The sequence below is a fragment of the Elephas maximus genome, chromosome 1 (assembly GCF_024166365.1).
Source record: "Elephas maximus indicus isolate mEleMax1 chromosome 1, mEleMax1 primary haplotype, whole genome shotgun sequence".
Taxonomy (NCBI): Eukaryota; Metazoa; Chordata; class Mammalia; order Proboscidea; family Elephantidae; genus Elephas; species Elephas maximus.
In genome coordinates this window covers 95,761,994-95,775,491 of record NC_064819.1, presented here as the reverse complement: position 1 = coordinate 95,775,491, position 13,498 = coordinate 95,761,994, and the positions used below count along the sequence as shown (strand labels likewise).

General features: G+C 38.8%; 1 protein-coding gene across 1 annotated transcript; it reads left to right on the top strand.

The window, feature by feature from the left end:
• The first annotated feature begins 2,248 nt into the window (after window positions 1-2,248).
• Window positions 2,249-13,079, top strand: LOC126079044 (HLA class II histocompatibility antigen, DP alpha 1 chain). Its single transcript, XM_049889947.1, has 5 exons — window positions 2,249-2,435; window positions 6,574-6,819; window positions 7,138-7,428; window positions 7,648-7,798; window positions 12,745-13,079. Exons 1-5 carry the CDS (start codon window positions 2,354-2,356, stop codon window positions 12,746-12,748), a joined length of 774 nt encoding a protein of 257 aa, XP_049745904.1. The 5' UTR covers window positions 2,249-2,353; the 3' UTR covers window positions 12,749-13,079.
• Window positions 13,080-13,498: the final 419 nt, after the last annotated feature.

Sequence of the window (13,498 nt, the reverse complement as noted above, 5' to 3'; positions counted from 1 at the left end):
ACTTAAGATGATAGATAGAGGGCAGTGATACTCATCTTGAGCAATTGGACAGGTCCTGAGGGTTTGGGAGATTATGTGTTTGCTTTGCTTTGAAGCAGATCTCAAATATTCTGGTGGCCCATCTATGGAGATTATCATTCCCCCTAGCCCTGTCACCCCTCTTTCCCACAGAAAGTGGCCTGGGGTGGAGCAAGTACAATCTCAGTTTGTAAAAGATCGTTCTGTGGCATAATTTATGGAGATTAGACTGCCCACCCCAGAACTCAACGTGAGTCCTGGAGCCTGTCTACCTTCCCCTGCTCAAGGGGTTCTCTAGGATTAGCTCCCATGCATATTCTTTTTCTCCCAGAGGTCTCTTAGTGCTGAAAGGTGCACGGGATTCGGGGTCCTTATATAGGACTGTCATCAGGATCTGTGTGGCCCAGTCCAGCGACCTTGCATATGGGAGGAAGGACACGCCAGCTGTACTACCAAGTAAGCATGCAACTTCAAGGAAATTACTTACCTCTCTGGACATTGATTTCTTCTTCCATAAAAGGACGATAAAATCTGCCTTACAGCAATGTTCAGAAAGTCAAATAAGTTAAACAGATCTGAAAATGCTTTGGAAAAGTAAAGTTCATAGATAATATCACTATACCAGTAAATGAGGAAGAAAATGAATTAAAAAAATCATCAGAGACCCTGTTGTTGTTGTTTGTTGTCACTGAGTCAGTTCTGAGGCACTTCCGGCTGGTTTGAACCAGCAGCCTTTCTGTTAGTAGTCCAACGCTTAACTGTTTGCACCACCCAGGGACTCCTACCTCCTCCAAACCGTCTGATTCTGATGTGTTTACAGTGAATACTTTGCAAACTTTCAAAGAGCATTACTCTCTGTTTTATAAAGTTAGAAATGTGATCCTACGAGACCACAAAATCTCATAAAATGTCAAAGCAGCATCGTTTATTAATAGAGATATAAAGATGGAAATAAAATGGTGGCATATACAAAAAGGATTGCATAGCACGGGGTGTCTGTTAAGATGAGGAATCAGCACAGCATTGAACAGGGAAAGAGCTCAGGTTCTGCAGGAAAACTGGCTGAGTTTGACTCCTCTGTATGTCACTGACTTGCTCCAGATAACCTGACAAAGTCCTTAGCCCCTCAGTGTCTCAAGTAATGTGTTTTTTCAAATGGACATTAATAATGCTTACCTCTTAAGTTTGATGTGAGCAGTAAATGAGACAATACTTGTGAAGTACTAAAAACAGCATCAGGCGCACGCTAATTTGCTAATACTTATTATTTATTATTAAAGTAAGGCTGCCATAAAACAAGAAAAATTGATAGAATATATTTCATTATAACATTACATTTTCTGTGACCTTCTCTATGAATACCAAAGAAGTACTTCAAAGTAAAAAATCTTTAAAATAAGAATATAAAAGTAATTCTTTTATTGTGGTAAGGAGAATATAAAACAAAGAAAGAAAATTACATGTAATAGGAAGAGAAATTCCACTTAAAAACAAGATCAAAATAAGAGTGCCCATCGTTACCATATTTAATGCTGAATTGAGCATTCTTACTGACAATGAAATAAAATAGTAATTTTAAGAGAAAAATTAACATTTTCAGACAGTTTACATACTTGAAAAAACTTAAGTAATAACTATGAGTAAATAGTAATAAGGATTATCTGGAAATTCCATTAACAAAAATAACCAGGAATAGGAAGATACTCAAAGATTAACTTCATTCAAATTAATACCTCTAAATGAAAGTTTTACATAAAGAATTCAATAAAAACAAATATTTCAGGCAGCAGACAGAAAGATTGATTATATTCCTTGCTAGATAATGTATTTGTACCTGAATGCCAACAGAATATTTTTGTAAATATGATGACATAATTAAAAAAATAATTTATAACAAATAATGGATAAAATCTTCAAAAATAATCTGAATATCAACAATAGAAATGTGGAATGAAGGAAGATTAATTCTATCATATAACAGAACATAATATAAAACAACTGCTGTCAGAAGAATGTATGACTTTTCAAGTCTCTTTCTCTAATCCTGAAAATAAACTGAATTGGAGATGCCTGGAACATGTTGGTCCTTAAAAATTCCATTTCCTGTCAGCCCCTTTCAGTGTTCTCTTTACCCAGCAACAGAGAATGTCAGCTCTATAATTTTTCTCACTGGTTGAGCCTAGCCAAGCTGTTTCCTCTCCACCGCTTTGGGCCATTTTAGAGTAATACAAGTCTAGAATTTCAGAGCTCTTGCCACTCAACCCCAGTTCCTCATTACTATTCCTGTGCTTAGAGTGGTCATTGTAGACCTCACAACCTGCATCCTGAAGAGAGAATGTTCCAGATGAAAGATGTGATCCTGAGAGCCCTTGCTCTGGCTTCCCTGCTGAGTCTCCAAAGAGCTGGAGCTATCAAGGGTGAGTGCTCAGAGAATGAGAGAACAGGGGAGCAAGGGTGGGAACAGGTTACCACGTTTTGCTTTAGAAATTAGAGATTTCAGGAAACCATTGATCTGTTTTCCTTCCTGTCCCTTCTCTCTCTTCTTTATTCCCTTGAGTGTGTTCTCCTTTTGTTCCCTTTTGCTCTAATGATAATAAAATAACAATAATAGCAGCCGCTATTTATTAGATACCTATTTAGTATCTTTCCTCATGTACTGCTCACGAGAACCTTCAAAGAAGACATTATTACCTCCATTTTAAAGATGAAAAACTAAATCTCAAAAAGATAAATACATTTTCCAAGGTTACAAACCAAGTCAAGGAGCTAGGGTTTAAACCCGGACCCAATTCATATGATCATACCCTTTGCATTCCCCAGACTTCTGCACCCAGTGACTTTCTTACTGAACCCTTCGGGGGTACCGTGCCCCTTATAACTCTCCTGAATCCCTAGCCTCTGCCTCTTGTGGTCTGTGAGGGACGCTCATCCAAGTGCTCTGTGTGTTGGGACCTAATGGGAAAACTCTAAGAGTAATCCTGTGTTCCTCCCTCTCTCCCAGGATTCTAGAACCTCCCCATGATCTCTGAGGGTGGTTCAAAGGCTTTCTTCTCCCATGACAGCTGTGGCTGTGTTTTTGTTAACCTTGTGATTTGTGTCCTGAGTGAACCAGGGGATTATTGCTGCATTGAGAGGCCTAGACTTCGGACAACCACCAAGGTTTATCCAGGGACTATAAATCATGGTGAATACTCTTTGTCTACACAGCCCTGACATCAGGGAGCATCAAGTCTGTGAGTCATATTGCCACCCAAAAATCTAGTGCTGTGAAGGATTCAGGTTCTTAATATAAAAGCAGATTCTCAGAAGATGCACTGTGTGACCCCTCTATAGTTTTACATAAGACATGGGGGCTGGTTGTGGGTAGAAGTGAAAGAGAGATGAGACTGGGGAGAAACGGAAGTACCTATTGTCCTGTTGATGGTCACTTAGGTTATTTCCAATGTTGTGTTATAATAAACACCATAATGAACATAACTTTGTATAGATGTGAATGTTTTTTAGGGCTATTGATAGATATTACCAGTTAACTGAGTTCTGTGTTTAGTGCCTTCCTCCCTACTGGTTCCTTCTTTATCAACATATAAGCATGTTCTCTACCTTAAAAACACAAATATGAGCCAACAAATAAAACCCAACTTAGCCTTACCTCTACATCCTACCCTAGAAATTTTCCCTATGTTTCCTTACCTTCATAGCTAAGCTTCTTGAAGAGTTTATAATGTCTTTTGACTTGCTCTTATTTCAGTCAGTCCTGAACCCATTGCATTCTGACATTTGTTTCATATACACCACTGTACATACTCTCAGTCTGCCCTAACTGACCTCTGTATAAGCCTAAACATTGTTGGTATGTTTCAGTGTCTATCTGACTTGTGTCCTTAAAAGCATTGGCACTGTAATCAGTTCTTTCTTATTTCTTTTTGGAACTTTTTTTAATCCTCCTTGAACCTACTCTGTCCTTATTTTTCCCTTGTTTCTCTGGATCCTCCTCATTCTCATTGTTTTATTTTTATTTAATCTTGGTGAAAAATATGTACAACAAAACATACCTCCATCAACAATTTCCACATGTACAGCTCCATGACATTGGTTACATTCTTTATATTGTGTCACCATTCTCTCCATCTCTACCTGTATTATTTCACCACCATTAACTTAGACTCACTGCCCTCTAAACTTTTCATCTATGTTTTCTAGAGTTACTGTTGTCAATTTGATTTCATTAGATAATTCTTCAAAAGGTCTCAATCTTTAATGCAAAGGTTCTTTACTAATTTGGCTAAATTGTTGTTTAGAGATGACCTCAGGGGATAGTTTTGGTTCAAAGTTTAATGTTTATCTCAGGGCAATAGATTCGGGGTTCCCCAGTCTCAGTGGATCCAGTAGGTCTGGTTTTCGTGAGCATTTTAAACTCTGTTCCACATTTTTCCTTCTTTTGATCAGGATCCGTGTATTGTGTCCTTGATCAAAATGTTCAGTAACGGTAGACAGGCACTATTCAGCTTATTCTCTTTTGAAATTACATCTTAGTTTTCATGTTCCCCAGGTTATATCCTCAGATCTCGGCAATGGGCTCTTCCTGGACAATCTCATCTGAAGTTTAGTTACGACTGATGACTCCCAGTTCCCTGTCACTAGCCCAGACCTTTCTCCTAAGATCCGAACGTCTTATACAACCACCAAATGATCATTTCTACTTAGGTGCCTTTTAGATGTTGTTAGTATGCCTGAACTGAACTCAATGTCTTCTCCCAATCAGACCCTCTTCCTAAGGTTGCTTCCCTAGTGCCTTGTTTGATTTCAGTGTACATCCTCTTCATTCCTCATAGCACCGTGTACATACCAATATTTCTGTGTTTACCAAACTGTGCCTGTAGTTGTCTTTTTATTTGTCTGTCTCTGGATTGCAAGCATCTTGAGGACAAGAACTTTATCTTATTTTCATTTTAAAATTTAGTGTCTAACAATTCTTGACATACAGTAGGCTTATAATATTTTTTTTTGTCTGAATTAAAAAAAAGTTGAAAAAAATTATTTGTCTCAATCTGGCTGATCTTTAGACCCCAGAATTTGTGAAGATGTTAAAAAATATAGCATCAAAAGATCTACAAACTACATGTAGACAACTTTGTTCTCAGCTTTTAGAGGATTTTGTCTATTTTTATTTTACCCTCTTTTCAGAAGGTAATTCCTCTAAACTTTTAAAACTGAGGAGGAACCTAGATGTCCTTGTCAAGGAATGATCTTTCTCACCCTGGAGGTGTACAAACACAGGAGGGGACCCAAATATTGAGGCTGCTACAGGGAAAATCCAAGAGTTAGGAGGTTTAACCAGATAATCCCTAAAGTCTCTTTTCACTCTTTGCAATAGGACATGCCATTGAGTCAGTTCTGATTCAGCAACCCTATAGGACCTAGTAGAACTGCTCTACAGGGCTTCTAATGAGCAGCTGATGGATTTGAGCTAGTGACCTTTGGTTTAGCAGCTGAGCTCTTAACTGCTGCACCCCCAGGCTCCCTTTTCAGTCTTAGACATCTGTTATTCTAAACCCCAAAATTGTTCTGTTTTGATTGCTTTATTTAATGATGTCAGTTTCTTTTTTATTCTCTTCTGTCTTCTACTTCTTAAAAACTGATAAGATTAAGAAGCAAAATAACTTAAACCCCACAAGTATTTCAAATTGAGCAACAACTTGTAGTTCCATTTAGAATAAATATGAAAAATATAAATCCAAAGAGAAAGCTTAGAACTATTGCCAAAATAGTGGTACTACATGTTTGAATTTGATATGCCTAAAATGAAAACTTTTCTGAACAAAGGATGCATCCTGCGGTTTCAGGTTCATAAACCAAAACAGAAACTTAAAAATTATAAAAAGCACTCAAATTTGAAGGATGTTTTCTTCTCCCCCTCAGTTTTCTATTTTTCCCATCTATTATTCTCATTAAATAGAAAAAGTAAAATTCCCTCTCCCCATGACTTTAAAAATACTTTTACGTCTGAAACCTTATGATGTAAATCTCTAGAATTCTGAGATCTTATGGGTAGAGAAAAATCTTTCTACTAGTTCCACCAATAGTTATGAGAGCTTGAGCAAGTTACTTAAACTCACTGCATTTTATAATCTGCTAAATGGTATTAATGTATTTGCTTCATAGGGTTACTGTCACCATTCAGTGAAAAAATATATGTAAAGCATTTAGTATGGTGCCTGGCACATAGTATGTATTCAATAAATGTTACTTGTCATTATTATTATTGATATTTCTGAAGGGTCGTGATGCCTAGACTTTTCAAAGACCAAGGAAGCCTCCTGACTCCTCAATAATACGCTTTTCTCATTTTGTTCCTCTCTCATTTCTTTTTGTAGCAGCTACTGTCTATTCTACATTATCGCCTTTTTGGTGTCACACCTTCCCCTTTATGTTCTTCCTTTGCCCACTTCCCTCCTGCCTTTTTTATATTAATAAATCTTTATCCATTCTCTGATTTCCACCACTTACATATTCATATTTACATTTTGTCATCTTTTTTTCTCTTTCTTTATGCAGCGGATCACGTGTCAACTTATGCAGAGTTTGTACAGACACATAGTCCATCGGGGGAGTATATGTTTGAGTTTGATGAGGATGAGCAGTTCTACGTGGACCTGGACAAGAAGGAGACTGTCTGGCATCTGCCAGAGTTTGGCCGAGCTTTTTCCTTTGATGCTCAAGGCGGGTTGGCCAACATTGCTATAATGAAGAGCAACTTGAAGATCCTGATTAAACGTTCCAACCACACCCAAGCCACCAGTGGTACTGTCTATCTCTGCTTCTTCCTCATTAGCTCTACTGGGAAGGGAGGAGAGTGTTCCTCTGCCACACACAGAATGGGAGACCCAGATGCCCACTACTGAGTGGTCATCTTTCCCTGGGTGACAGTGGGCTTAGTCCAGTATAGCCAAGGGCTTGGATCATCCTTCTTGTCAAGAGAAAGGTTGAGCTGAGTGAGGTTGATCAGTGGAATGAGACTCTTGGCTCTGAATCACGATCCTGAGATAGATGATACCCCAAAGGTGGAGCTTTTTCATTCATCCCAGAACAGGGCACTCACCATGTCCTGTCTCCCCTCAGAGGCCCCTGAGGTGACCGTGTTTCCTAAGGAGCCTGTGGAGCTGGGCCAGCCCAACACCCTCATCTGCCATGTCGACAGGTTCTTCCCTCCAGTGCTTAATGTCACGTGGCTACGCAATGGGCAGACAATCACTGAGGGTGTTGGTGAGAGCCTCTTCCTGCCCAGAACAGATTATAAATTCTACAAGTTCCACAAGTTCCACTACCTGACCTTCGTGCCCTCGGCAGAGGACGTCTATGACTGCAAGGTGGAGCACTGGGGCCTGGAGGAGCCTCTTCTCAAGCACTGGGGTATGGAGCCTCTTTCCCTCTCAATAATCTCCCTTGTGCCCTCTTTAGTCCCAGGACTTGGTCCCCTCTGCTCCTGGTTTCACCACTCACCAGGTCTCAGTCTTCTCTTTATCCTAACATGCCATCAGGTCGTCTATAACCTCCAAAGCCCATACACATCCTAGGCCAGTTCGACACCTCGTTGCACCTTCTGACCCTATCTCTTCATTCTTCCCCCAGAGGCCCAGGAGCCAATCCAGGTGCCTGAGACGACGGAGAATGTGGTCTGTGCTCTAGGCCTGGTGGTGGGCCTGGTGAGCATCATTGCTGGCACTGTGCTCATCATAAAGGCTCTGCGTTCCAGTAGTGACCCTCGGGACCGGGGGCCTCTGTGAGTTATTCTGGGGTAGGGTTCTGAGGATACAGTCAGAAGAAAAGAGGGAACCTGGGATCTGTAGTGTATAAGGAAGGGAGGAAGAATTCAATTTGATAGATGTACATTGATCTCTTAATGAGTTAAAAGCATTGAGCTGCATAACAACAACAATAGTAATAAATTATTGAGTATTTAATATGAGTCAGGGACTATTCTGAGTGCTTTACATTTAGTAACTAATTTTATCTTCACAAATACTCTATGAGGTAGGTGCTATTATTGTCACCATTTTACATGTGAGAGGTATAAGGCACAGAGATATTAAGCAACTTGACCAAGGTCACACAGCCAGGAAATAGTGGAGCTAGCTTTCAAACCCAGGAAGCCAAGCACTAACCTATGCTTCCTATTTTATGAAGAAAAAGAGCAAGTCCAAACTCTCAAGGAGCCCAGAGTCTGGTAGTGGAGCCACATACATCTTTCAACACATAATTGCCACACGGTGTGATAGGTGCTTAGTAGAGAGTTTGTTTGCTATTGCCACTGAATACCACTTGCACTCCCTGAATGGCAAAGCTAATACACAGTGCTCTTTCTGGGGTTCCATATTTCCTATTTATCATGGTATAGAATGCATTTTATGTATTTATCTGTTTTTATAGTTCTCTGCCCATTAGTGATCTTTTGATCTTTCTGTAATGATGACCACATTTTATTCATTATTGTTGTTAGTAATTTTTATGCTGCACCTCAGGTGAAGAGGGTTAAGTCAGTCATATTCCTCACACTATCATCATCGGTACCTGCAGGTTCTCTTTCTTAATTTATTTGCCCCCTTCTATCCTCAGTCCTACTGCCTTATCCTCAGTCCCTACTGCCATATTGAACCTCTTGCTCCAACCCTGTAGGTAAACATTTTAATGGATTTGATGAGTGTCCTTTTACTTGCATATCTCCTTGTATAGCATATAGAATTGTTTAGTGTACACGTGTTTTTAATTAACCAAAGTCATATTATATTACAGATCTAATTCTGTATTTTGATCTGTTGCTTCCAACTAGCCCATAGTATCCTAGTGTGCATGACTTCCATTTATCTATATTCCCCCTGGGATATCTGTATTACCTCTAGTTTTTCCCTATTGCAAACAATGCCACGTTTCCACATGGACCTGAATCTCTGGAGTGTATATACCCTAGAAAGGGGTTGCAGGGTCCCTGAGGATGCAACTCCTTAATTTGACTAAGTACTGTCCAGCTGGTCACCAGAGTGACTACACTAATGTGTATTTCCTCCAGCAGTACCTGAAATTTTCTGCAACTCCTAAGTCCACATTGACGTTGGACATTATCCTGTTTTCTAATTTTTGCCAATTTTGAATGCATAAAGGAATATATTACTGCTTTAATTTGCGTTACTTTAATTACTTATAGTTGGACTATGTGTTGTTAGCTACTTGGGATTCTTGTTCTATAAATTGCTGGTTCATATCTTTTGCCCATTTTTCTACTGTGAGATCTTATCTTTTTGTTACTGGTTTTCAGGAGTTTCCTGTATAGTCTTGCTAGGAGGCCCTTGTCAATTTGAAGCATTGCAAATGCTTTCTCCTCATCTGAATTCTGGCACGCTCCTTCTTGGTCTCCTTTATGGAACAGAAATCCTTAATATTTTGTAATAAAATCCATCGATATTTTTATTTCATGCTTTTGTTCTTTCCACGATGAAGTCTCAGAGATATTCTCTTACAATATCTTTTGCAGTTTTAAATTTCACATTTCATTCTTCAATTCCTTTGTGATACACCTTTGTATTTGATGTTAAGTGGAGATCAAGTTTTATTTTTCTCTGTATAGTGGACCATTTTTCCCAACAACTACTAAATGGTTCATCCTTTCTCTATAGGTTTCTGGTGACCCTTTCATTATATATATATAAAGTTCCCATTATAATGGGTCTGTCTCTGCTTCATTCCATTGATCTATTTGTCTCTTCATGTGCCACTATCCTAGTGTTTTGAGTACTGTGACTTTGTAGTATGTCTTAGTATCTAGTAGGACAAGTTTCTTCTCTTTTCTTTTTTGTTGTTGATTTAGCTTTTCAGTCTAACTTATTATTTCGTACAAATTTTAAATTGTTAATCAAGTTTCTCAAGAATTCTGTTTGGAATTTTTATTGCAATAGCATTGAAATTATAGATTAATTTGGGGAAAGTTTCACATATTTGTAATATTAAATATTAAGCATGTAATCTAAAGTTATTCAGATATTTTCTTATGTCTTTTAATGAATTTAAAAGTATCTTCCATATGAGTCTTGTGTATTCTTCATTCAGATAATTCCTAAGCTTTTATAGTGTTTGTTACTATTAAGGATATAAGATTCATAATGTTAGTGAATTTAAGGAGATGTGAGATAATGAGCTCAAGAGTGGAGGAGCCCTAGGTATCAGAAAACCACCCTTGACCACCCCACTAATCATTCTCATCAGCTTTTCATTCCACCACAGGTTTATAGTTAGCCTGATGTTATCCTGCTAACACCATGGAGCTTGGTTGGCTACTGATTTCTGTCTTACAAAGACACTAAGGCAGACAGTGATTCTCCCAAGGCAATGTTGGAGAGAGGAAAGAGGAAAAACTTAAAAACTCTACTAATAAGTTTTACCACTGCTGCATCTAGCCAGAAGCCAAACCAGCTTCCTGCTCCCATGTTCCACCCTCTTGCCCCATGCACACTAGTTCCCAATAACCTTTGACCTCTCCAGGTGTTCCTCATAGTTTTCATGTTGGTTCCTTAGATCCAGTATTTCTTTTATAATTTTCTCAGAGAGAATTGTGATGAGGGAGGAGAAAACCAGGAATTCTTGCTAGTTGGTCATCTTGTCATGAATCAGAAACACCCTGTTTATCATCTTTGTGCCTGTTCAGCTTAGCACATGCCCTTTGTTATATAGTAGTTCCTCAACAGATGTCTGTTGAGTTATTTAGTATATTATTAATTCATCTAATATATATTTGTTGAATAATTACTTTGTCCCAGGCTCTTTCTGAGTGCAGATAATGTACTGATAAACATTTCCTGTGGTCAGGGAGTACAAGAAAAGAAAACGGGTATTAGAATACGGTATGGCAAATGTTGTAATAAAAGTGTTAACTGGAGCCTGGCAGCACAGAGAAGGTGCAATCAACAGGCATTGGGCAAGGTTGAAAAAGTCCTCTAGTAAGGGTAAATGCATACATCTCGTAGAATAAGTATAGTACAGCTAGGAAAAGAAAGGAAAGGCATTCCAGGCAGAAGGAAAAAGATAGAAACAGTGGTGTAAAACAACAAGATCCATTTAAGGAGTTCATCATGGCTGTAAATAGAAAGCATGCTGGGACATCACCAAAGGCTGAAAAGGTAGGCAGGGAACCTTTCATAAGACCTTATGTACCATGTGTGCTCTGCTTTGAATATTATGCTGTAAGTGACTGTAGAACCACTGAAGGATTTTAAGTAGGACAATGACACAATAATTAGTAACAGTTTTTGGAACACTTACTATGTACCTGGAATAGTTGCAAGTATTTTATATACACAGTGCCATTTGATTCTCTTGGTAATCCTTTTAGATAGGCACTAATGTTATTCCTTGTTCACAAATAGGATATTGATTTTAAAACTTAAAAACTTCTACAAAATCACAGATCTAGTAATTGGTGAAGTTGGGACTGCTTAGCAGGCAATCAACAGTACAACTGTGGATATTTTGATCAGATATGATCAAATTTACACATAAAACGATGACTCTGGTGGTAATATAAAGACTAGTTCAAGTAAAAAATAATGAGACATTAATTATAGTAATAACAGAATGTATGTAAAGGAGAAGACAGATTTGAGGAGATATGTCAGAGATGGGATCAACAGGCTTGTTCACTGACTGGACACTGACTCTGTCCTGGGTGATAAACTGAGTCATAGTGACGTTTACTGAGATAGTAAGCATAAGACCAGAGGTGAGTTTAGGGGAAAAAAATGAAGAGCTTAGTTTAGACATGTTGGGTTGGATGCCTGTTAGACAACTAAGTAGGGAGTCCTATAAACAGTTGAAAATGGGTGTATGAAGTTAAATGGAGAGGCCAAAGCTGGAGATAAATAACTTTGTCAGTGATCTACATGTATTTAGGTCACTGTTGAAGGTATGAGATTGCCCAGGGAGATTGTTCAGAATGAGAAGAAGAGAATGAGGAGAGCCCTGGAGAATGCTGGTCTTTAAGGGGAATTATAGAAAGTAGGGCTGTGACTGGTAAGCCACTTGCCTTTGCATACAAAACTTAAGGAAGCACCAAAACCTCAGTAATCAAGATAAATGATATTTTAACACAATATTCTTAAAAATCAAAATTAATTCAAGAATCCATTATTAACAAAATACAATAAGAGAAGTACTCAAAGAAAACTGAGAGAAAGCAGAGAGGCTGAAGAATTGGGAACACGTTATTATATAAGACAAGGGAGTAAAGAATTTCAGGAACGACAAAGTACTCAGTCATATCAGATAGTCAACAGAGATCACCTGAGAAAATACACACTGTCTTAGGAATCCGTTCAAAGAGCAGTTTCACACAGTGTGACCAATTATCCTTCATTGCTATCATCTCAGCGTTGGGCTTATCCTGTGGCCTCAGTAATGTGGCCACTTTCCTTCTCAGGATATTTTGGAGACTTGAAGCATTTAGGGTGCCCCCAAAGTCAGCTTGAGATTGAGGCAAAATTCTATCACTTTAAGGTTCTCCTTGACTTCTCACTGCTGCTCACCTGGAAGACAATGGCAAGTGCAGGAATGACCGCCTAATGCCTGGGGCCGGGACAAGTCAGGGACAAGAGAGGGAGCAGATATAAAAAGATTGATGAAATTAGGCCTGAATTTGTAGTTCTGAACCCACGGATGACAGTAACGGTGTTTGTCTTGATACAGGTGACAATATTTATGTAAAAGAAGAGGACCTAAGAGACATCTGAATTCCAGTGCCCTACAAACTCCAATCTCAGCTTCCTTTCTCACTTGTTGTGCTCTCCACCCCAATGACTGACTTACTTGCTGAACCCTTAAGTCCTGTCCTCTTTTATGACCTTAAAGCTGCCAGCCCCAGCAAAGTTCCTGACACATAGATGGTAATTAATAAACATTGACATTTTTGCAGCACTAGTGTAGAGATAATTTCCTTGCTGGGCTTTCCATCCCCTTTGAAAAACCCCTCCCTGACCTCTTCTTGAGAATTCCCTGAGACCAATAAAGTCTTCAATATTTTAGAGCTGGGTGACTGTGTTCTTCTTGCTGGAAGTCTAGGAATAATTGAGATGAGAACAACTGCAGTGGCACCGCGGGCAGGGCTGAGGTGTCCTTGCTAAAATTAACTTTGTATATAGGCTATAAGCAAGCACAAACTACTCTGGTTGCCCTTTGAACCTTCCATGCCTCTGCTACCCTTATTTTTATCTAAACTTTGTGCCATCTATTTATGCGTGTATTTCCTTGGGTAACAAGAGGCTATATGGAAATGAAGTAGTTTTCCTTTACTTGCCCTAAACTCACCTTCCTGAAGTTTTCAAGAAGATCTTTCCCTTATTGGTTCAGAGCTAGTACATTTGGAGAATAAATTTGACCCTCCACATCTTTCATAATTTAAAAATGCTTTCATTATAGATCTTCCTTAACACCTGTTAGCTTT

What these genes read in the sequence shown, in the direction of transcription:
- LOC126079044 (XM_049889947.1), top strand. Translation starts at nt 2,354, where the DNA reads ATGTTCCAGATGAAAGATGTGATCCTGAGAGCCCTTGCTCTGGCTTCC. An exon ending in AAGAGCTGGAGCTATCAAGG is followed by an intron (nt 2,436 to 6,573) that starts GTGAGTGCTCAG and finishes TTCTTTATGCAG; the next exon opens with CGGATCACGTGTCAACTTAT. An exon ending in CCACACCCAAGCCACCAGTG is followed by an intron (nt 6,820 to 7,137) that starts GTACTGTCTATC and finishes GTCTCCCCTCAG; the next exon opens with AGGCCCCTGAGGTGACCGTG.